The sequence below is a fragment of the Megascapheus bottae genome, chromosome 18 (assembly GCF_031878675.1).
Source record: "Megascapheus bottae isolate mThoBot1 chromosome 18, mThoBot2.hap1, whole genome shotgun sequence".
NCBI lineage: Eukaryota > Metazoa > Chordata > Mammalia > Rodentia > Geomyidae > Megascapheus > Megascapheus bottae.
This window is the reverse complement of record NC_143526.1, coordinates 7,422,947-7,438,464: the sequence shown is the minus strand read 5'-3', so window position 1 is coordinate 7,438,464 and position 15,518 is coordinate 7,422,947. Positions and strand designations below refer to the sequence as shown.

General features: G+C 35.6%; 1 protein-coding gene across 50 annotated transcripts in view; it reads left to right on the top strand.

The window, feature by feature from the left end:
• The window catches only part of Clasp2 (cytoplasmic linker associated protein 2), a 206,896-nt gene that overhangs the window by 152,215 nt on the left and 39,163 nt on the right, over positions 1-15,518 (top strand). For 30 of the 50 annotated variants that reach the window (XM_090351842.1, XM_090351835.1, XM_090351832.1 and 27 more), the window contains 4 exons: positions 2,377-2,400; positions 3,688-3,932; positions 6,928-6,991; positions 14,547-14,710. In XM_090351842.1, the coding sequence (XP_090207968.1) occupies positions 2,377-2,400; positions 3,688-3,932; positions 6,928-6,991; positions 14,547-14,710 (497 nt within the window). The remainder of the gene's footprint in view (positions 1-2,376; positions 2,401-3,687; positions 3,933-6,927; positions 6,992-14,546; positions 14,711-15,518) is intronic. The other 20 variants (XM_090351849.1, XM_090351844.1, XM_090351847.1 and 17 more) reach the window with 1 other exon arrangement.

Genomic DNA, 15,518 nt, shown 5'->3' with positions numbered 1-15,518 from the left:
ATTTAATTTTTTAATTATTTACATTTTCTCAGCTGAAAGTACACCCACAGGAAAATTATAATTAAGATCTTCCAAGTTCTTTATGCCTCACATATGAAACAAGAGGTTTTAAAAACTTCTTTGCTTGGGAGGGGGTGGTGGAAGGGAAACAGGGACGAAAACATGAGAAGGTATCAGTGTGCAAGAAGTAATGCACCTACTATCTGACGACTATAACTGTAACCCCTCTATACATTATCCCGACAATAAAATAAAAAGAAATGCAGATAAAAAACATAAAATAAAACCTTATTTGTAAGATTCATGGTAGCTCATCCAAAGAGTGCCATACAGTATGTGTATGTGTCTGTGTGTCTGTGTGTGTGTGTATACACATACATATACATTGTTCTCAACAAAAATTATGAAAGAAAAGTTTTGAAAGGATACTTACAATTTATTTTTATTTTATTTATTTATTTTTTTGCCCGTCCCAGGGCTTGAGCTCAGGGTCTGAATGCTGTCCTTGGGTTTTCTCAAGGCTAGAGATAACCACTGTACCATTTCTGGCATTTCCTAGGTATATGGTACCAAAGAATAAAACCCAGGTCTTTGTACTTGCTAGGCAGGCACTTTACCACTAGTCTAGACTCCTTGCCCCAGGATACTTACAATGTATTTAGCTGATTTCCCAAGTCATTTCAGTATGACATTTCTTTCAGCAGAGTTATATGGCTGGAAATATAGCTTGAATTTGCCTAATGTGCTGAGAGCACCAGATTTACTTCACTGACAATAAAAGAGAAGTCAAGTTATCAATTATTATGTTTATTCTGTTTTTGAGAAGCATTTTTTTATTGTTAGGATAATGTATAGAGAGGTTATAGTTACATTCGTCAGATAGTAGGTGCTTTACTTTTCATACATTGCTATCCTTTCTCATGTTTTATTTTTTTTCTTCAGTGAGTAGAATGATGCTGGGAATGGAGCCAAGGGCCTTATGGAGATATACTAAATTGATTACCCAGAGTTTGTAATAGGGTCTCATCAGTATTTTCAATTTACTACTTTTTTCCTCCAGTCCTACACCGGACCCCAAGGCCTGATACATCCTGTGTAATCACTCATTACTGAGACACACCATCAGCCCCTTACTTTTGAAATTTGAAAATATATTATGCCACTAAAACTGTAGATTATAATATGGTTTTGCTTTAGATTTGAAAGATAGGAGTTTTTTAAATTATTGATATTGGCCTGATTTATTGAATATCTTTAGGTATACAGTTCTCTTTGACATTCTTTATGTTGAATGTCTCTCTGTCTCTCACTGTCTCTCTCTCTCCCTTTCTCTCTCTCTTTCTTTCTCTTTTTGGTCTTAGGGCTTGAACTCCGGGCCTGGGCACTATCCCTGAGCTATTCAGCTCAAGGCTAGTGCTCTACCCTTGAGCCACAGGGCCACTTCCAGTTTTCTAGTGGTCAATTAGAGATGAGAGCCTCACAGACTTCGGCCAGGATTTTGGCCTAATGGTAGAGTGCTTGCCTAGCATGCACGAAATCCACAGTTCAATTCCTTGGAACCACATACATAGAAAAAAGCCAGAAGTGGTGCTGAGGCTCAAGCGGTAGAGCTCTAGCCTTGAGAAAGTCCAAGGACAGTGCTCAGTCCCTGAGCTCAAGCCCAGGGAGAAAAAAAAAAAGAGAGACTCACAGATTTTCATGGCAGGCTGACTTTGAACCATGATCCTCAGATCTTAACTTTCTGGGTAGCTAGGAGTACAGGCATGAGCCACCAGCACTTGACTGAGTTTTTCTGTTTAGCCATCTGATTTTCATTTTTATATATAAATTAATGTAGCTAAAATTTTGCTGATCATATATTTTTATTATGATGTTTAATTAAACAAATGTTTTAAGTTTCTTATTGCTCATCACTATACTTCTAGTTTTCTAGTGTTTATTTAAATTGGATGATTTACTAATTAAATATGGCACATGCACATTTCATGACAACTATTATTTTTGAACTATTTCTTATACTGTAAGATGTATTTGAGTTATATAAGGCTATTTAACCATGAAGATTTAAATTTTCATTTTTTAACTGTCAATTTTTTTAAGAAAAAGAAGTTTCATCTACTAAACTTAATTTTTATTTGGGGAAATAAAATTAAACTTGAAAATGGCAAAAAGAAACAAATAAGGAAAATGGTTTCTTTGGGAAAACTTTTTGTGGCTTAGGTATTTCTCCTTAAATAAGCAAATTATTTGTATCTAATGTTTAAAAAAACCTAATGTTTCTAGTCATTGGCATTGTTGATGCCTATTTTATTGTCCTGTTTAGCAAAATGTTCTTCATTATTTTCAATTTCTCTCTTTAAAATTTACTGCTCTCAGCTCTTAGGAGACATACGGACGAAGGTATAGACATTGCTGTTCTTTTTTTTTTTGACGTGATATCTTCCTTTGCTTCATCAACTTTAACAGATAATGGTCTTTTGTAAAATACTGAAGTATATTTAATAAAAAATACATCTCTTTTTTCTGTAACTGATTATCTCACAACTTATTATCATACTTGAACAGTGTCTTGAGAGAAAAGCTCAACATTTTCCTACAAATGAGTTGAGATCACTTATATTGTTATAGATATAACAAAATAGATCTGGAGCCCATGTAATGTATAGGAAACATCCCAATATTACTACTCTAAATTAATCTAATGTCTAAATCAATATGAGGGCAATTAGTGATGGAAATGTCATTATAAAACTATTTGAACTATTGAAGTTTAAATCATTTTTCTTTAGGTTTAGACTGCAGAGTACTTACAGACATTTGGAACTATGTTGAATTATTATGGTTAATATATTTCATAGAAATACCGTTATTACTACTTACTACTCAAAATCCCAGAAATCAGATTATATACATTTGTTTCCAATTCTTCTAAGGAAATTTCAAATGAGCTAATTACCTCATGCCACTTTTAATGTGCTAAGTGTAATTGACAATTACATATATTAAACCATAAACCTTAGCTGCAAAGGAATCCAAATGTGCTTTCTCATATTTCATTGAAAGAGACAGCATAAATACATTGAGAAAACTGAGGAAAGCCCTTAAGGATCTTGCCTCCTAAAAATAATAGTAAGTGAAAAAGTTTCTTATCACCTTTGTATTTTACTTCTCTAGGAGACATGAGGGTTGGATACAGCGAAGGAGGAATGAGAAGAGAAGTGGTAGTAGTAGAGGTAAAGGAGACTAGGAAAGAGGAGATGTAGAGACAGGAAAAAAAATGCAATTTTAACATAAGAAAAAGTATACATTTTCTTGATCCATAGTATATTCCTCCTTCACAAAGGTTATTTACATTTTTAAAAAATGTTTTTCCACTACCAACTTGTATTTCTAGTGTAGTTTCTATTAATTTACATTCTAGGACTTGTTTTCCATGAAAAGAAAAAAAAACCTTTTTGAGCACTTCCTACTTGATGCATCTGAAATTCTATATAGACTTACTGTACCTCCTCCACTTCCCATGTTAAAAAATATTTCACCTTCTATTAAGTTATAAAACATGTTTCATGAGCAAACAACTAAACTGTGATATTTTATGACAATGACGAATAGCATGCTTTGTACTGGGTTTAAAAGAAATCAGTAGATAACAACTACTGCTAATAAGATTTCTTATGTGTATAACAGAAAAAACCTGCTCGAAGACGATATGAATCCTATGGAATGCATTCAGATGATGATGCCAACAGTGACGCTTCTAGTGCTTGTTCAGAACGCTCCTATAGTTCTCGAAATGGTAGTATTCCTACATATATGAGACAGACAGAAGATGTGGCAGAAGTTCTCAATAGATGTGCTAGTTCCAATTGGTCAGAAAGGAAAGAAGGTCTCCTGGGTCTGCAAAATTTATTAAAAAATCAAAGAACTCTAAGGTAAGTTATCTATCAGGTTAGCACTTTGACGGGTGGCAGATTACACTATTTAAGTGTGTGTATGCGTGCGTGCGTGCGTGCGTGCGTGTGTGTGTGTGTGTGTGTGTGTGTGTGTGTGTTTGCGCGCCATCTGAGCCGTCCGAGCGTTAACAGCATATAAACTTGGGATCTTGTACTTACTAGACAAGTTCTCTACCATTTGAGCCACACCCCCAGCCTTTCTTATTGTCATTATTTATCCAATAAAGTCTCACAGCCATCTTCCTATTTACTCTTCCCATGTTGGCACATGCATACCACCAGGTTGTGTTTGATGAAGCATTTTAGATTGAAACATTCTTTTTACACATAGTAGTTACATAAAAATGATACTAATTTTATATTTAAATTAATAGTAAAAGCTGTAGCTGTGATTCTGGTAGTGTTTGCCTAGCGTTTGCAAGACCCTGCATTTGGTTCCTTATAAAACAATTTTTAAGGGCCGGGAGTTTGGCCGAGTGGTAGAGTGCCTGCCTAGCATGCACAAAAACCCTGATTTGATTCCTCGGTACCACATATATAGAAAAAAAAAAAAAGCTGGAAGTGGTTCTGGGGCTCAAGTGGTAGAGCTCTAGCCTTGAGAAAGTCCACGGACAGTGCTTAGGCCCTGAGCTCAAGCCCAGGACTGGCAAAAAAAAAAAGGCAACATGGACAGCAAAAACAGTTTTTATAAAATATCTCAGGCTGGGCAACCGTGACTCAAAATAACTGGGCAATAGTGGCTTATCTCTGTAATCCTAGCTACTTAGGAACCTGAGATCTTAGGATCATAGTTGGAAGCCAGCCCAAGCAGAAATATCCATGAAATTCTTATCTCCAGTGAAGTACTAAAAAAGCTGAAAGTGGAGCTGTGTGTGCAGAAATCTCGAGGACAACAGCTAGGCCCTAAGTTAGCATCAGAACCAGCATAAAAACAAACAAACAAACAAAAAAACCCAGAAATGTAAAGTCCTTTATACAGCTGCTTAAAAATAAAAAATTATTGTGTATATACATCATAATAAAAGTGGCTAGCGTATCAAACTTTATTCCTGAAAAGTTTTTTGATAAGAACAGATTTCGGCTTGCTTATTCAGTTAATAAAGTCTACTTTGGCGGTTCCTATAATGAAAATTTAAGGACTAAAGTTTATTTGAGCTCTAGAGTTTGGGAATTTCTGATGGCTTTGTTTTGTTTTACCTTCATTATCCTGTGTATGCAATTTTTTTTTTTCTTTTTTGTGGGTCATGGAGCTTGAAGTTGGCTTGGGTGCTGTCCCTGAGCTTTTCAACTCAAGGCTACCACCCTTCCCCATAGACCTGGGCTTTGTCCCTGAGCTCTTCATCTCTAGGCTATTGGCCTACCCTTGAGCCATGTCCTATTTTTTAGAGGTTAATTGGAGGTAAGAGTCTCAGGTCCTTTTGTGCTGGGCAGGCTTAGAACCTTGATCCTCAGATCTCAGCCTCCTAAATAACTAGGATTACAGACGTGAGCCACAGTGCCCAGCTACGCAATGTTTTAAACATTTAACAGTTGACTCTTTTTACTTACTTACTTACTTACTTATTTATTTTGCCAGTGCTGGGGCTCAAACTCAAGGCCTGAGTACTGTCTTTGGGCTTTCTCAACTACTTGAGCCACAGCACCACTTCCGGCTTTTTCTATGTATGTTGTTCTGAGGAATCGAACTCCAATCTTCATGCATGCTAGGCAAGCACTTTACCACTAGGCCTAACTCCCAGCCCCAACAGTTGACTTTTTAAGGAACTAATTGTAGATAATTGTGTAGTTTGAGTTGGCAAGAGTATAGAGGGCTACTTTCTGACCTGATACCAATGAAATCTGAATCTGGTATACTTATTGTATATTTATGGGCTTTTTTATATACATGTATCACTGCAATAAATCATGTTTCTAGAACTATCAAGATTATTAGGCTCAGTGTATCATTTTATTTATTTTTTTTTCCAGTCCTGGGCTTGGGGTCAGGGCTTGAGCACTGTCCTTGGACTTTCTCAAGGCTAGCACTCTACCACTTGAGCCTCAGCACCACTTCCAGCTTTTTTTTTTCTATGTATGTGGTACCGAGGAATCGAACCTGGGTCTTCGTGCACGCTAGGCAAGCACTCTACCACTAGGCCAAAGTCCTGGCCCCTCAGTGTATCATTTTAAAAGGCAAAGTTTAGAAAGATTTTAGCCTTTATATGGCAAAACATCTTAAGTAACATTTATATTCTGAGAATGCCATATGCATGATGTTTCCTTTTGTGCTACATTAAGTACAATTTTATTTCTTTTCAGAACTTCTAAAATAATGTGTTACAACACAATTGTTATTGTATTTGATAACACTGTAAAGATTCAACTCTGACTTGTAAATCCCACAATTCCTCAATTTTAAGGCATAATTTTTTTACACATTTTTGTTACTGTTGTAAATAAATGTAATTTAAAAGTTTCTTTTCTTTTTTTTTGCCAGTCCTGGGGCTTGAACTCAGGGCCTGGGCACATTCATTGGGCTTTCTCAATGCCATAGCTCTACCACTTGAGACACAGCACATTCCAGCTTTTTACATGTATGTGGTACCAAGAAATCAAACCCAGGTCTTCGTGTATGCTATGCAAACACTCTACCACTGGGCCAAACTCCTGGCCCCTTTTATTTTATCTCATCATACCCCGTGTCTCACTGCAATAAATCATTTGAATGTTCCTAGAATTATCAGGATTGTTAGACTTAGTGTTATCATTTTAAAAGGCAAACTTTAGAAAGATTTTAGCCTTTATATGGCAAAAAAATCTTAAGTAACATTTATATTCTGAGAATGCCTAACTCAAACTTGATATCTGATCTTTTACTCATTGGCTGATTCTCTACCACTTGAACAATGTCTCTAACTGAAAAGTTACTTTTTAATTACCTCATCTTGTATTAATTCATCCAAGATATTAATCCACCATTCTATTATTTTGGCAGTCGAGTTGAACTGAAAAGGTTATGTGAAATTTTCACAAGAATGTTTGCTGATCCTCATGGCAAGGTACGTGTTAGTATTTTTAAATTATTTTTAAAAAAACATTTATTAACATATATAACTGTCATGTTACACTTTGGTAACTAACAGCTTAAACTTCTCCAGAGAGAAATTGAACGTGGAAATTATAGGACATCATTACAAACACAGTTCTTTATAATTTATCAGAAAATATCTCTTGTTACTAATAATATTCACTATTTATAAAGGATGTAATTGAAGTAAGTTGAAAGAAGCTACTAATATTTCATTGTTTTCTTCTGTGATTATTAATATAAATATATTATGTTGAGAAAATATTTCATAAAATTGTTATTAAATAAAACAAAATATGGCTCTAGCCAAAGTTTGGTGGTCATATAAAAGAATGAAATATTTCATACATTGAAATAATACATAAAAAATTTCAGAACAAGCTGGGCATGGTGGCTCAGGCCTATAATCCAAGCTACTCAGGAGGCTGAGATTTGAAGATCATGGTTCAAAGCCAGCCCAGGCACTTTAGTCAGCGAGATTCTTTATCTCCAATTAAGTACTAGAAAACCTGGAAGTGATGCTGTGGCTCCAAGGGTAGAGCGGTAGCCTTGAGCTGAAGAGCTCAGGGACAACATGCAGGCCCAGAGGTAGTGCGGTAGCCTTGAACTGAAGAGCTCAAGGACAAGCCCATTGACCAATCAAAAAAAAAAAATTTTTTTTCCAGAACATTCAGTTGTTAAGTATTCACTCAGATATATTATACTACATACTTAGGGATAATCAGCATGTATAATGTGAAATTTGTTTTACATTAACAGATAATGCTAATATAAAAGTTATTCTATTTCCAGCAATGTGTTTGACAGTGAGGAAACCTTATTACATATCTTTCTTTTGGACATCAAGTGTCTACAGGAGAATTTCTAAATTTCTAACTAAATGAAGTAGATGTTCTAAAAAAAAAAGTGTAAGACAGATGTTAATAAATTCCACTTTTGTTTTATTGTCTTCATTTTATTTTTGTACAAATATAATTTCTTCATTTATTTTTAGTATTTTCATCGCTTCTGATGCTACGTAAAGTTATTAAATGCTCACTTTATGCATAAACTTTACCTAAACATTTAATCCATTGGGGTATCTACATGCTTAAAATAAATTGCCTATACTTTGAAATAGTTTTTGAGAGAGAGTATGTGTGTACATATTAACCCTGGGGCTTAAACTGTCTTGGGGGTTTTTTGCTCAAGGCTAGTATTCTACCACTTGAATTGCAGCTCCACATCCAACTTTTTGATGGTTACTTGGAGAGTAGAGTCCATCAATTTTCTTGCCATATAGCTTTAAGCCATGATCCTCAGATCTCAACCTCTTGAAGTAGCTAGGACTACTATCATAAGCCATCAGCACCTAGGTTTCAGATAGCTTTCAGTGATTATTCTCTATTAGAGGTAAACTTGTCTTATCTGCGAGCAAAAGATCCCATTAAAAGATAAAAATGAAGGGCTAGGAGTTTGGCCTAGTGGTAGAGTGCTTGCCTAGCATGCACAAAGACCCAGGTCAAGTTCCTCGGCACCACATACATAGAAAAAGCCAGAAGTGGCACTGTAGCTCAAAGTGGTAGAGTGCTAGCCTTGAACTGAAGAGCTCAGGGACAACACTCAGGCCCAGAGTTCAAGTCCCACGACTGACAAAAAAAAAAAAGAATGACCTTTGAAAATGGAATAGCAAAGAAATAATATGGTTAATAAGCACAGTTTACAAGTTGAAATTATTTAATATCTGTAGCTTAATAGTTTATATTTTTTGTTTCACATGTAGTTGTCTTCCAGTATCCACAAGGGCTTAGTTCCATGCAGAACAGTGCCCCGGATGTTTATAACCTATAACTATCCTCCCAAATCATCTTTAAATTACGCTTAACACATAATATAATGCAAATATTGTTCTCATAGTTCTTTCTGTATATTGCATAAAGAATGATAAGGAAAAATGTTTAAACATGTTCAGTACAGATATGGAGTTTTTACTGAACATTTTTAGTTCATCGTTGGTTGAATACATGGATGGGAAACCTGGGACTATAAAAGACTTAACTGTACAGTATGGCCTGAGTCCTGTAATCCAGCTACTCAGGATTGAGATAGGAGATTTGTAGTTTGAGGCAAGCTCTGTTTCAAAAAGAAAAATAGACGTGTTATCCGTGCCTATAATCTCAGCTACCCAGGATAGAAGCCAACGTGATAAAATCTTAAGACCCAGGGAAAAAAATAAACTAAAAAGGGTTTGAGAGTGGAAGGGATGGCTTACAGCATGACTCAGATGATAGAGTGCTTGCGTAGAAGGTTCAAGGATCTGAATCCAAACCTAGTACCCCCAAAGAAGAAAATAAAAACAAATAACCTAAACCCTACAACACCAAAGTATTACTAAAGCCTTTTAATAGATTACTTAGGTTCACTACCTTCAGTTCTTAATAGCAATGTATACCTTAGTTTCTTATCTATTTTCTCAGTGTTATCGTAATACCCACCTCATAAGACTGAGATCTTGATTAAGATAGTTAATATTAAGCCAAGTGCCGTGGCCCACACCTGTAATCCTAGGTACACCAGAGGCCGAGATCTGAGGATTAAGGTTCAAAGCCAGTCCATCTTCATAAGATGGTCTTTCGTTCCAGGAAATTGTTTCCAATTAACTACTAGAAAACCAGAAGTGGTGCTGTGGCTCCAGAAGTGGAGCCACAGGGGTAGGACAGTATCCTTGAGCTGAAGAGCTCAGGGACAGTGCCCAGGCCCAAAGTTCAGGCCCCACAACAGACCAAAAAAAAAAAAGCTGAAAGCTAATATTAAATGAGTAAACATTTTAGAGCATACCAACCACTTCAGAGTATAAAAACATCAAATATAGATAAGTTTTGAAAAATTAACTAGCTCAAAGCAGGTTTTAATTTTGACTACTTGGATCTGTTTTTTTCCCTCAAGTATAAGTGATGCCACAGGTTCTAGCCTTTGACTCCTGAGGAACTCTTTGTCAGAAACCATCTTCACAAAGGTATATAGTATGGATTGGCCTTTTGTAGTCTTTGTAATCTTGCCTGTAGAATCTGCCTTTGACTCTTATACTGCTGGAGAGTTGAGGCAGTGACTTCTACACTAAGGCCCAGTTAAATGCCTTTCTTATAAGGACACATCTTCTGACTAGCACTCTAGGCCGTTCAAAAGCTCCTTGCCTTGGAATACAAGACTGTAATACATATCCTACCTGAAGAATTTTAAAGTTTGTACAATATGAACAGTTACTTTTTACCTTCAAACAATAGTAATTGTTCTGAGACATAACAGAAATCATTGAACTTGTGGAGGTATTTCTTCCTGGGGAAGGGAAGAAATAGATAAAGAAAGGGAAAACGTTCTATTTCTTGTTACATGGACTCATATTGACCATAGAAATAAGGATAACCTCCTATTACTTTTAGCTTCTTTCCCCAAATTGAGCCTGGAACACAGTAGAATGTACAAAAGAAAAACTTTTTTCATTCTTTTCTGTTTATTTGTTGTTGTTAGATTTTTGTTGTTTTACTTTTTTTTAATTCTTATTATCGGCAGTGAATTACAAGAGAAATACAGGAAAATCATGTGTTTTTTTCCATGCTATTCATTTAACTCTTGTTTTAAAAACTGTTTTGAGTCTTCCATAAAACTTTGAAAAAACATTTGTCACTTTTATTTTCTAAGTGTTTTCCTTCCATACAGGAACTTTGCATTATTGATCGCGACTAATTTGTGTGTTTTTCTTTTTTTTCTTTTTTTCTTTTTGCATGCTGTCCCCTGTGTTGGAACTCTCAATAGAGAGTAAGTTGGTTCAATATTTGTTGGAAAGCTAACTTGCTGCATGATTGTGACATTAACCCTTTTTCTCTATTTTCTCTCCTGAAGAATTCACGCAGTGTTGGACCTTTTGTAATCCACGAAATGCTACTTGCAGTTATGCAAACTGTCATTCTGTTTGGAGATGTGCTTTTTAATCTACTAATTAATCTAATTTATGTTCTTCTGTTCTGTATTTGATGACTGGCACACCTAAGAGAGTGAGTGTAAGAAAAGGCTGCCTCAATTGTAATAGCTCAAATATTTAATTTTCTCAACATAGGACATTTGTCAGATAGCATTATAGGTTGATTCCATTGAAAGTTAAAAATAACTCAAAAAAAAAAAAAAACCCTCAAGTTTCACAGTTTGTTTTTGTCCCAGACTGGAACTCAAACTTAGCACCTGATACTTTTACTCATTGGCTGGATACCAATTGAACCTTGCCTCCAACACTAAGTTTTACAGTTATTTAAATAATATTTAACCCTACCTCCTTGTATGTACTTTCTAAAATTCTATTTCACATCATTCCATAAAAGCAAAACCAGAAATTTCATCCCTAGAATATCAAAATCGAAGAGCAACTCTATAATTAAGCTCAAAATTATGTGTATAATTTCAAATATATCATGGACATAGCTTTACATATTATAAGTATATGTATATATGATCAGTTTGTAAGTACTGCTAAGTACCTATTTAAAAAAGTAAGAGTGTAATTCTATATGTAGAATGATATAAATTGCATGCCTACTTTCTTTTTTTTTGCCAGTCATGGGGCTTGGACACTTTTTGTGCAAGGCTGGCACTCTGCCACTTGAGCCACAGCACCACTTCTGGCTTTTTTTTTTAATATGTGGTACCAAGGAATTGAACCCAGGGCTTTTTGTATGTTAGGTGAACACTCTACCTCTAGGCCACACTCTTGGCCCACATATCTACATTTTTATCCAGCCACTCATGACATCTAACCAAAAAAACTGCTTTAGACAGTTATAAATGTATTCTGGAAGGAAAGAGCAGAATAAGACTTTAATAGAAATATAGTCTTAGGTAGATTCTGTAAAGGGAAAGTCTTCATTCTGGGAGGAAAAGTTGACAACGCATATAGGGTGATTTTATTTAGGAGACAGTCTTTACATTCCTCAAACAGCTTTGTATTGGTTCCTCAGACTGTAGTTAACTTTGAGCTTGGTTCTAATTGATGATACAAGAATGTATAGAAATATAGTGTTGAGTATACACAGTGGTGAACACCTCTAATCCCAGCACTAAGTAGTATAGATGAGTATTGGGAGTCTGTGGCCAGCCTGAGCTACATGGTCTTACCATGAAAGAGGAGAGAACCTTTTATCCAAATAAGAGTATGGTTCAGGTACTGCCATAAATAGCTGGTTCCACTGTGAGTTCAATGTAGGGGAAAACTAGTCATCCTAGAAGCTTTTTGGCTGAGACTTGAATGGTAAACTTCATAGAGCATAATGTCATATGTGAATATGAATGGAGAGTGGGATGGGGGCTAGAGTTGGAGGGAATCATGGAACTCTGGTGGGTTATATGAGATGTAGGTGAAGGGAAAGAGCTAGTCTGCATAACCAGATAGGCCAGGATTGATTTGGAGATTACAACCTTAATGACAGTTTAAGGGACTATCCTGTAGACCAACGGGGCAGAGAGAACATAAGGATTTTGTTATATCCCCATCTTAGAGTAAGAAAAAAAAGCACAAGTTGGTAAATAATTTCAGTCTGTAACCTAAATATGTCCAGCGACTTGTTTTTGTAAGTATAGTTACATTGGACCACAGCCATGTTTATTTGTGCTTATTTTTTATGCATAGCTTCTATGGCCATGTTAGGAAGCTAACAGGGCAAAAAGTAGGCATAAGATTATATGGTTTATGAAGTCTCAGATATTTACTGTCTGGCTTGTTACAGAAATTATTTGATACCAGTGCTCCTGGTATATAGAATATAAAAAGTCAAGTTATTGCAGTAATCCAGATGTGCAGTCAGAAGTGCTTGATGTGCCTACTGCCACAGTGTGGTACATAGTTTTGGGGAAGTCCAAATTTAGACCTATTATGGAGTTTATGGGGCCTCATCTGATAGGTAGAGCAGAGAGGCCTCACCTTATAATGAAGGGAGAATCAGGATGAAGACATACACACAATAAATAAAAGGGGGAATTCCTGACAAGAAAGAAGAGAAATTAGAGGAAATAATATTTTCAGAATGGTGAAATATACTGAGCTCAAGAAAATGCTGGCCAGATGCCAGTGGCCCAGGCCTGTAATCCTAGCTACTCAGGTGACTTAAGATCTGAGAATTGCAATTCAAAGCCAGCCTGGACACAGAATTCCCCATAAGACTTTTATTTCCAATTAATCACTCAAAAAATGGAAGTGGAGCTGTGGCTCATGTGGTAAAATGCTAGCCTTGAGCAAAAGGAGCTCTGGGACAGAACCAAGGCCCTGAGTTCAAGCACCAGGACTGGCCAAAAAACAAATAAAATACATGAAGTAACCCATCTAGTTTATAGAGCAGGCACTGTCTGGAGACAGATAGTATGTAAAGTCTCTGCTTTTTCCAATATAGAGCATCTTAAGCAAATACCTTAATTGCAATTAAGATTCAAATGTAAAGATTAGTTAAAACTAATACAGGAAATACTTCATTGCTGCCATAAGAAAACTACATAAAGAAATTTAAGAAATGTGTTTTGAAAGCCAAATGCTTTTAGTTACCAAATTAGCCTAATTTTCTTTGTCATAATTCAGCATTTTAAGTACCATAGTTTTAATCATCTGTTCTATGAATTCTCTCAGTGAAGTATGACTGAAAAATAAATTCTTCTTTATCTAGAACTAAATTTTCCAGTACAGTATTGAACTTATTGTGAAAAAATATAACTTGTTGAAAATATAAATATTTTAATGAAGTAGATCAGATGAACATTAGCATCTGTTCACCTTAAAATTCAGTTTTTTTAACTGGTAGATTAATATTGGGACCAAATACAAAACCTACCAATAGAGTCCAAAACTAATTGTGTAGCATCTAGGACCTTTTATGAATTTATAAATTTATAAATTTTATAAATTTAGATGTATTTTATGCTGAAATACATTGCTTTAGGCTGAGTTTCAGTAATCACTTATGGTTTAAAATTACTTTTGGGGCAGCTTTAGTAAATAGGAGATCTCATACCAAAATGTTTGTGACAATTACCTTTTTGAGAAATCTGAGGATTCTCCAGTTAGCCCACTACATCAGATAAATTTGATACTTTAAGGTGGCTATTAGAATAGTCATCCTCTAATTTATTCAGTGCCACTCTTCCAAAAGCTTGTATAGGCCTTCTTCTTCTAAAATGGATTTCAGTCTAGCTAGTTTAAGCTGCACTATCATTGGTAACATTAGGTGTGCCAGCCATTGTGGCCGAAGTTCCTTTACCAAGTGATTCTGCATGGAACAGCTAATTGTCAAACTTCTGCAGAAGCTGGATAACAGCTCAGATGTACTCTTGTATCACAGAGTCCAGTGAAAAGCAAGAGTTTGTTTTTTGTTTTTTTGGTTTTTTTCTGCTTGGCTGCCAATCGCTGTGCCTCTGATTCCTATTTTCCCTTCTATTTTCATTTTGAATTGAGCATAAAGATCAATATTTCCTTCTTTTTTTCCTCCTTCCCCGCCTCTTCCCTTTATCACCTTTAGGTTTTCAGCATGTTTTTGGAGACTCTAGTAGATTTCATACAAGTCCACAAAGATGATCTTCAGGATTGGTTGTTTGTACTACTGACACAACTGCTGAAAAAAATGGGTGCTGATTTGCTTGGGTCTGTTCAAGCAAAAGTTCAGAAGGCCCTAGATGTTACCAGGTAATATTTTATGTACACATTTCAAGTTAACTTGATAATTAGGAATATTTAGTTCCTGTACTAAAAATTCGCATTTCTGAGTCCTTTCAAACAGGCTTTTGTTTGTGTTTGTTTCTTTTGGTTTGGGGCAGTATTAAGTATTGAGACCAGGGCTTTGTACATTAGTAACTGCTCTATCACTTGAGCTATGCCCCCAATCCTTTTGTCTTTGAGATAGCTTTATCCAGGCTGGCCTCAGGTAGCTGTGATTGCAGGTATACAGCACTACATGGCTTATTTCAAACAGATTGCATGGGCCCCATTTCAAAATCATTAGTTTTGCCTATTCACACTGTACATATCATATAGTATTATTCTTTTTTATCTAAACCTCTATTTCTCTTGTAAAAAAACTTTATTAATACTACTGATTTGAGTAATTCAAGACTGGCATTTTATTTGGGGTCCAGGTATGATCTGGACCAGCTATAATCTTAACATTCTGCTGGCAGAGACAGGAAGATCATGAATTCAGGTTTCGCTTCTGCTACACAATGAGAACTCATCCAAGAAAACTGGCTTATGTGTATACCTGCAGTTGCACCTTGTCCCTTTAACTGAGATCAGCTAAGCATACATCTACAAAATAGGATTGAAGATTAATTGTATCTAATGTAAAAATAAAAGTGTTTCCCAAATTTTAAAAGAATGCTTTATATTGCAATTAAATGTTCGAAGATCTCTTTTCAGAAGATTTTGAACTCCATGTAGTTATACATTTTTGCATAAATTAAAAGTGACTCATTTCAAATATCTATAAGCAGATTTT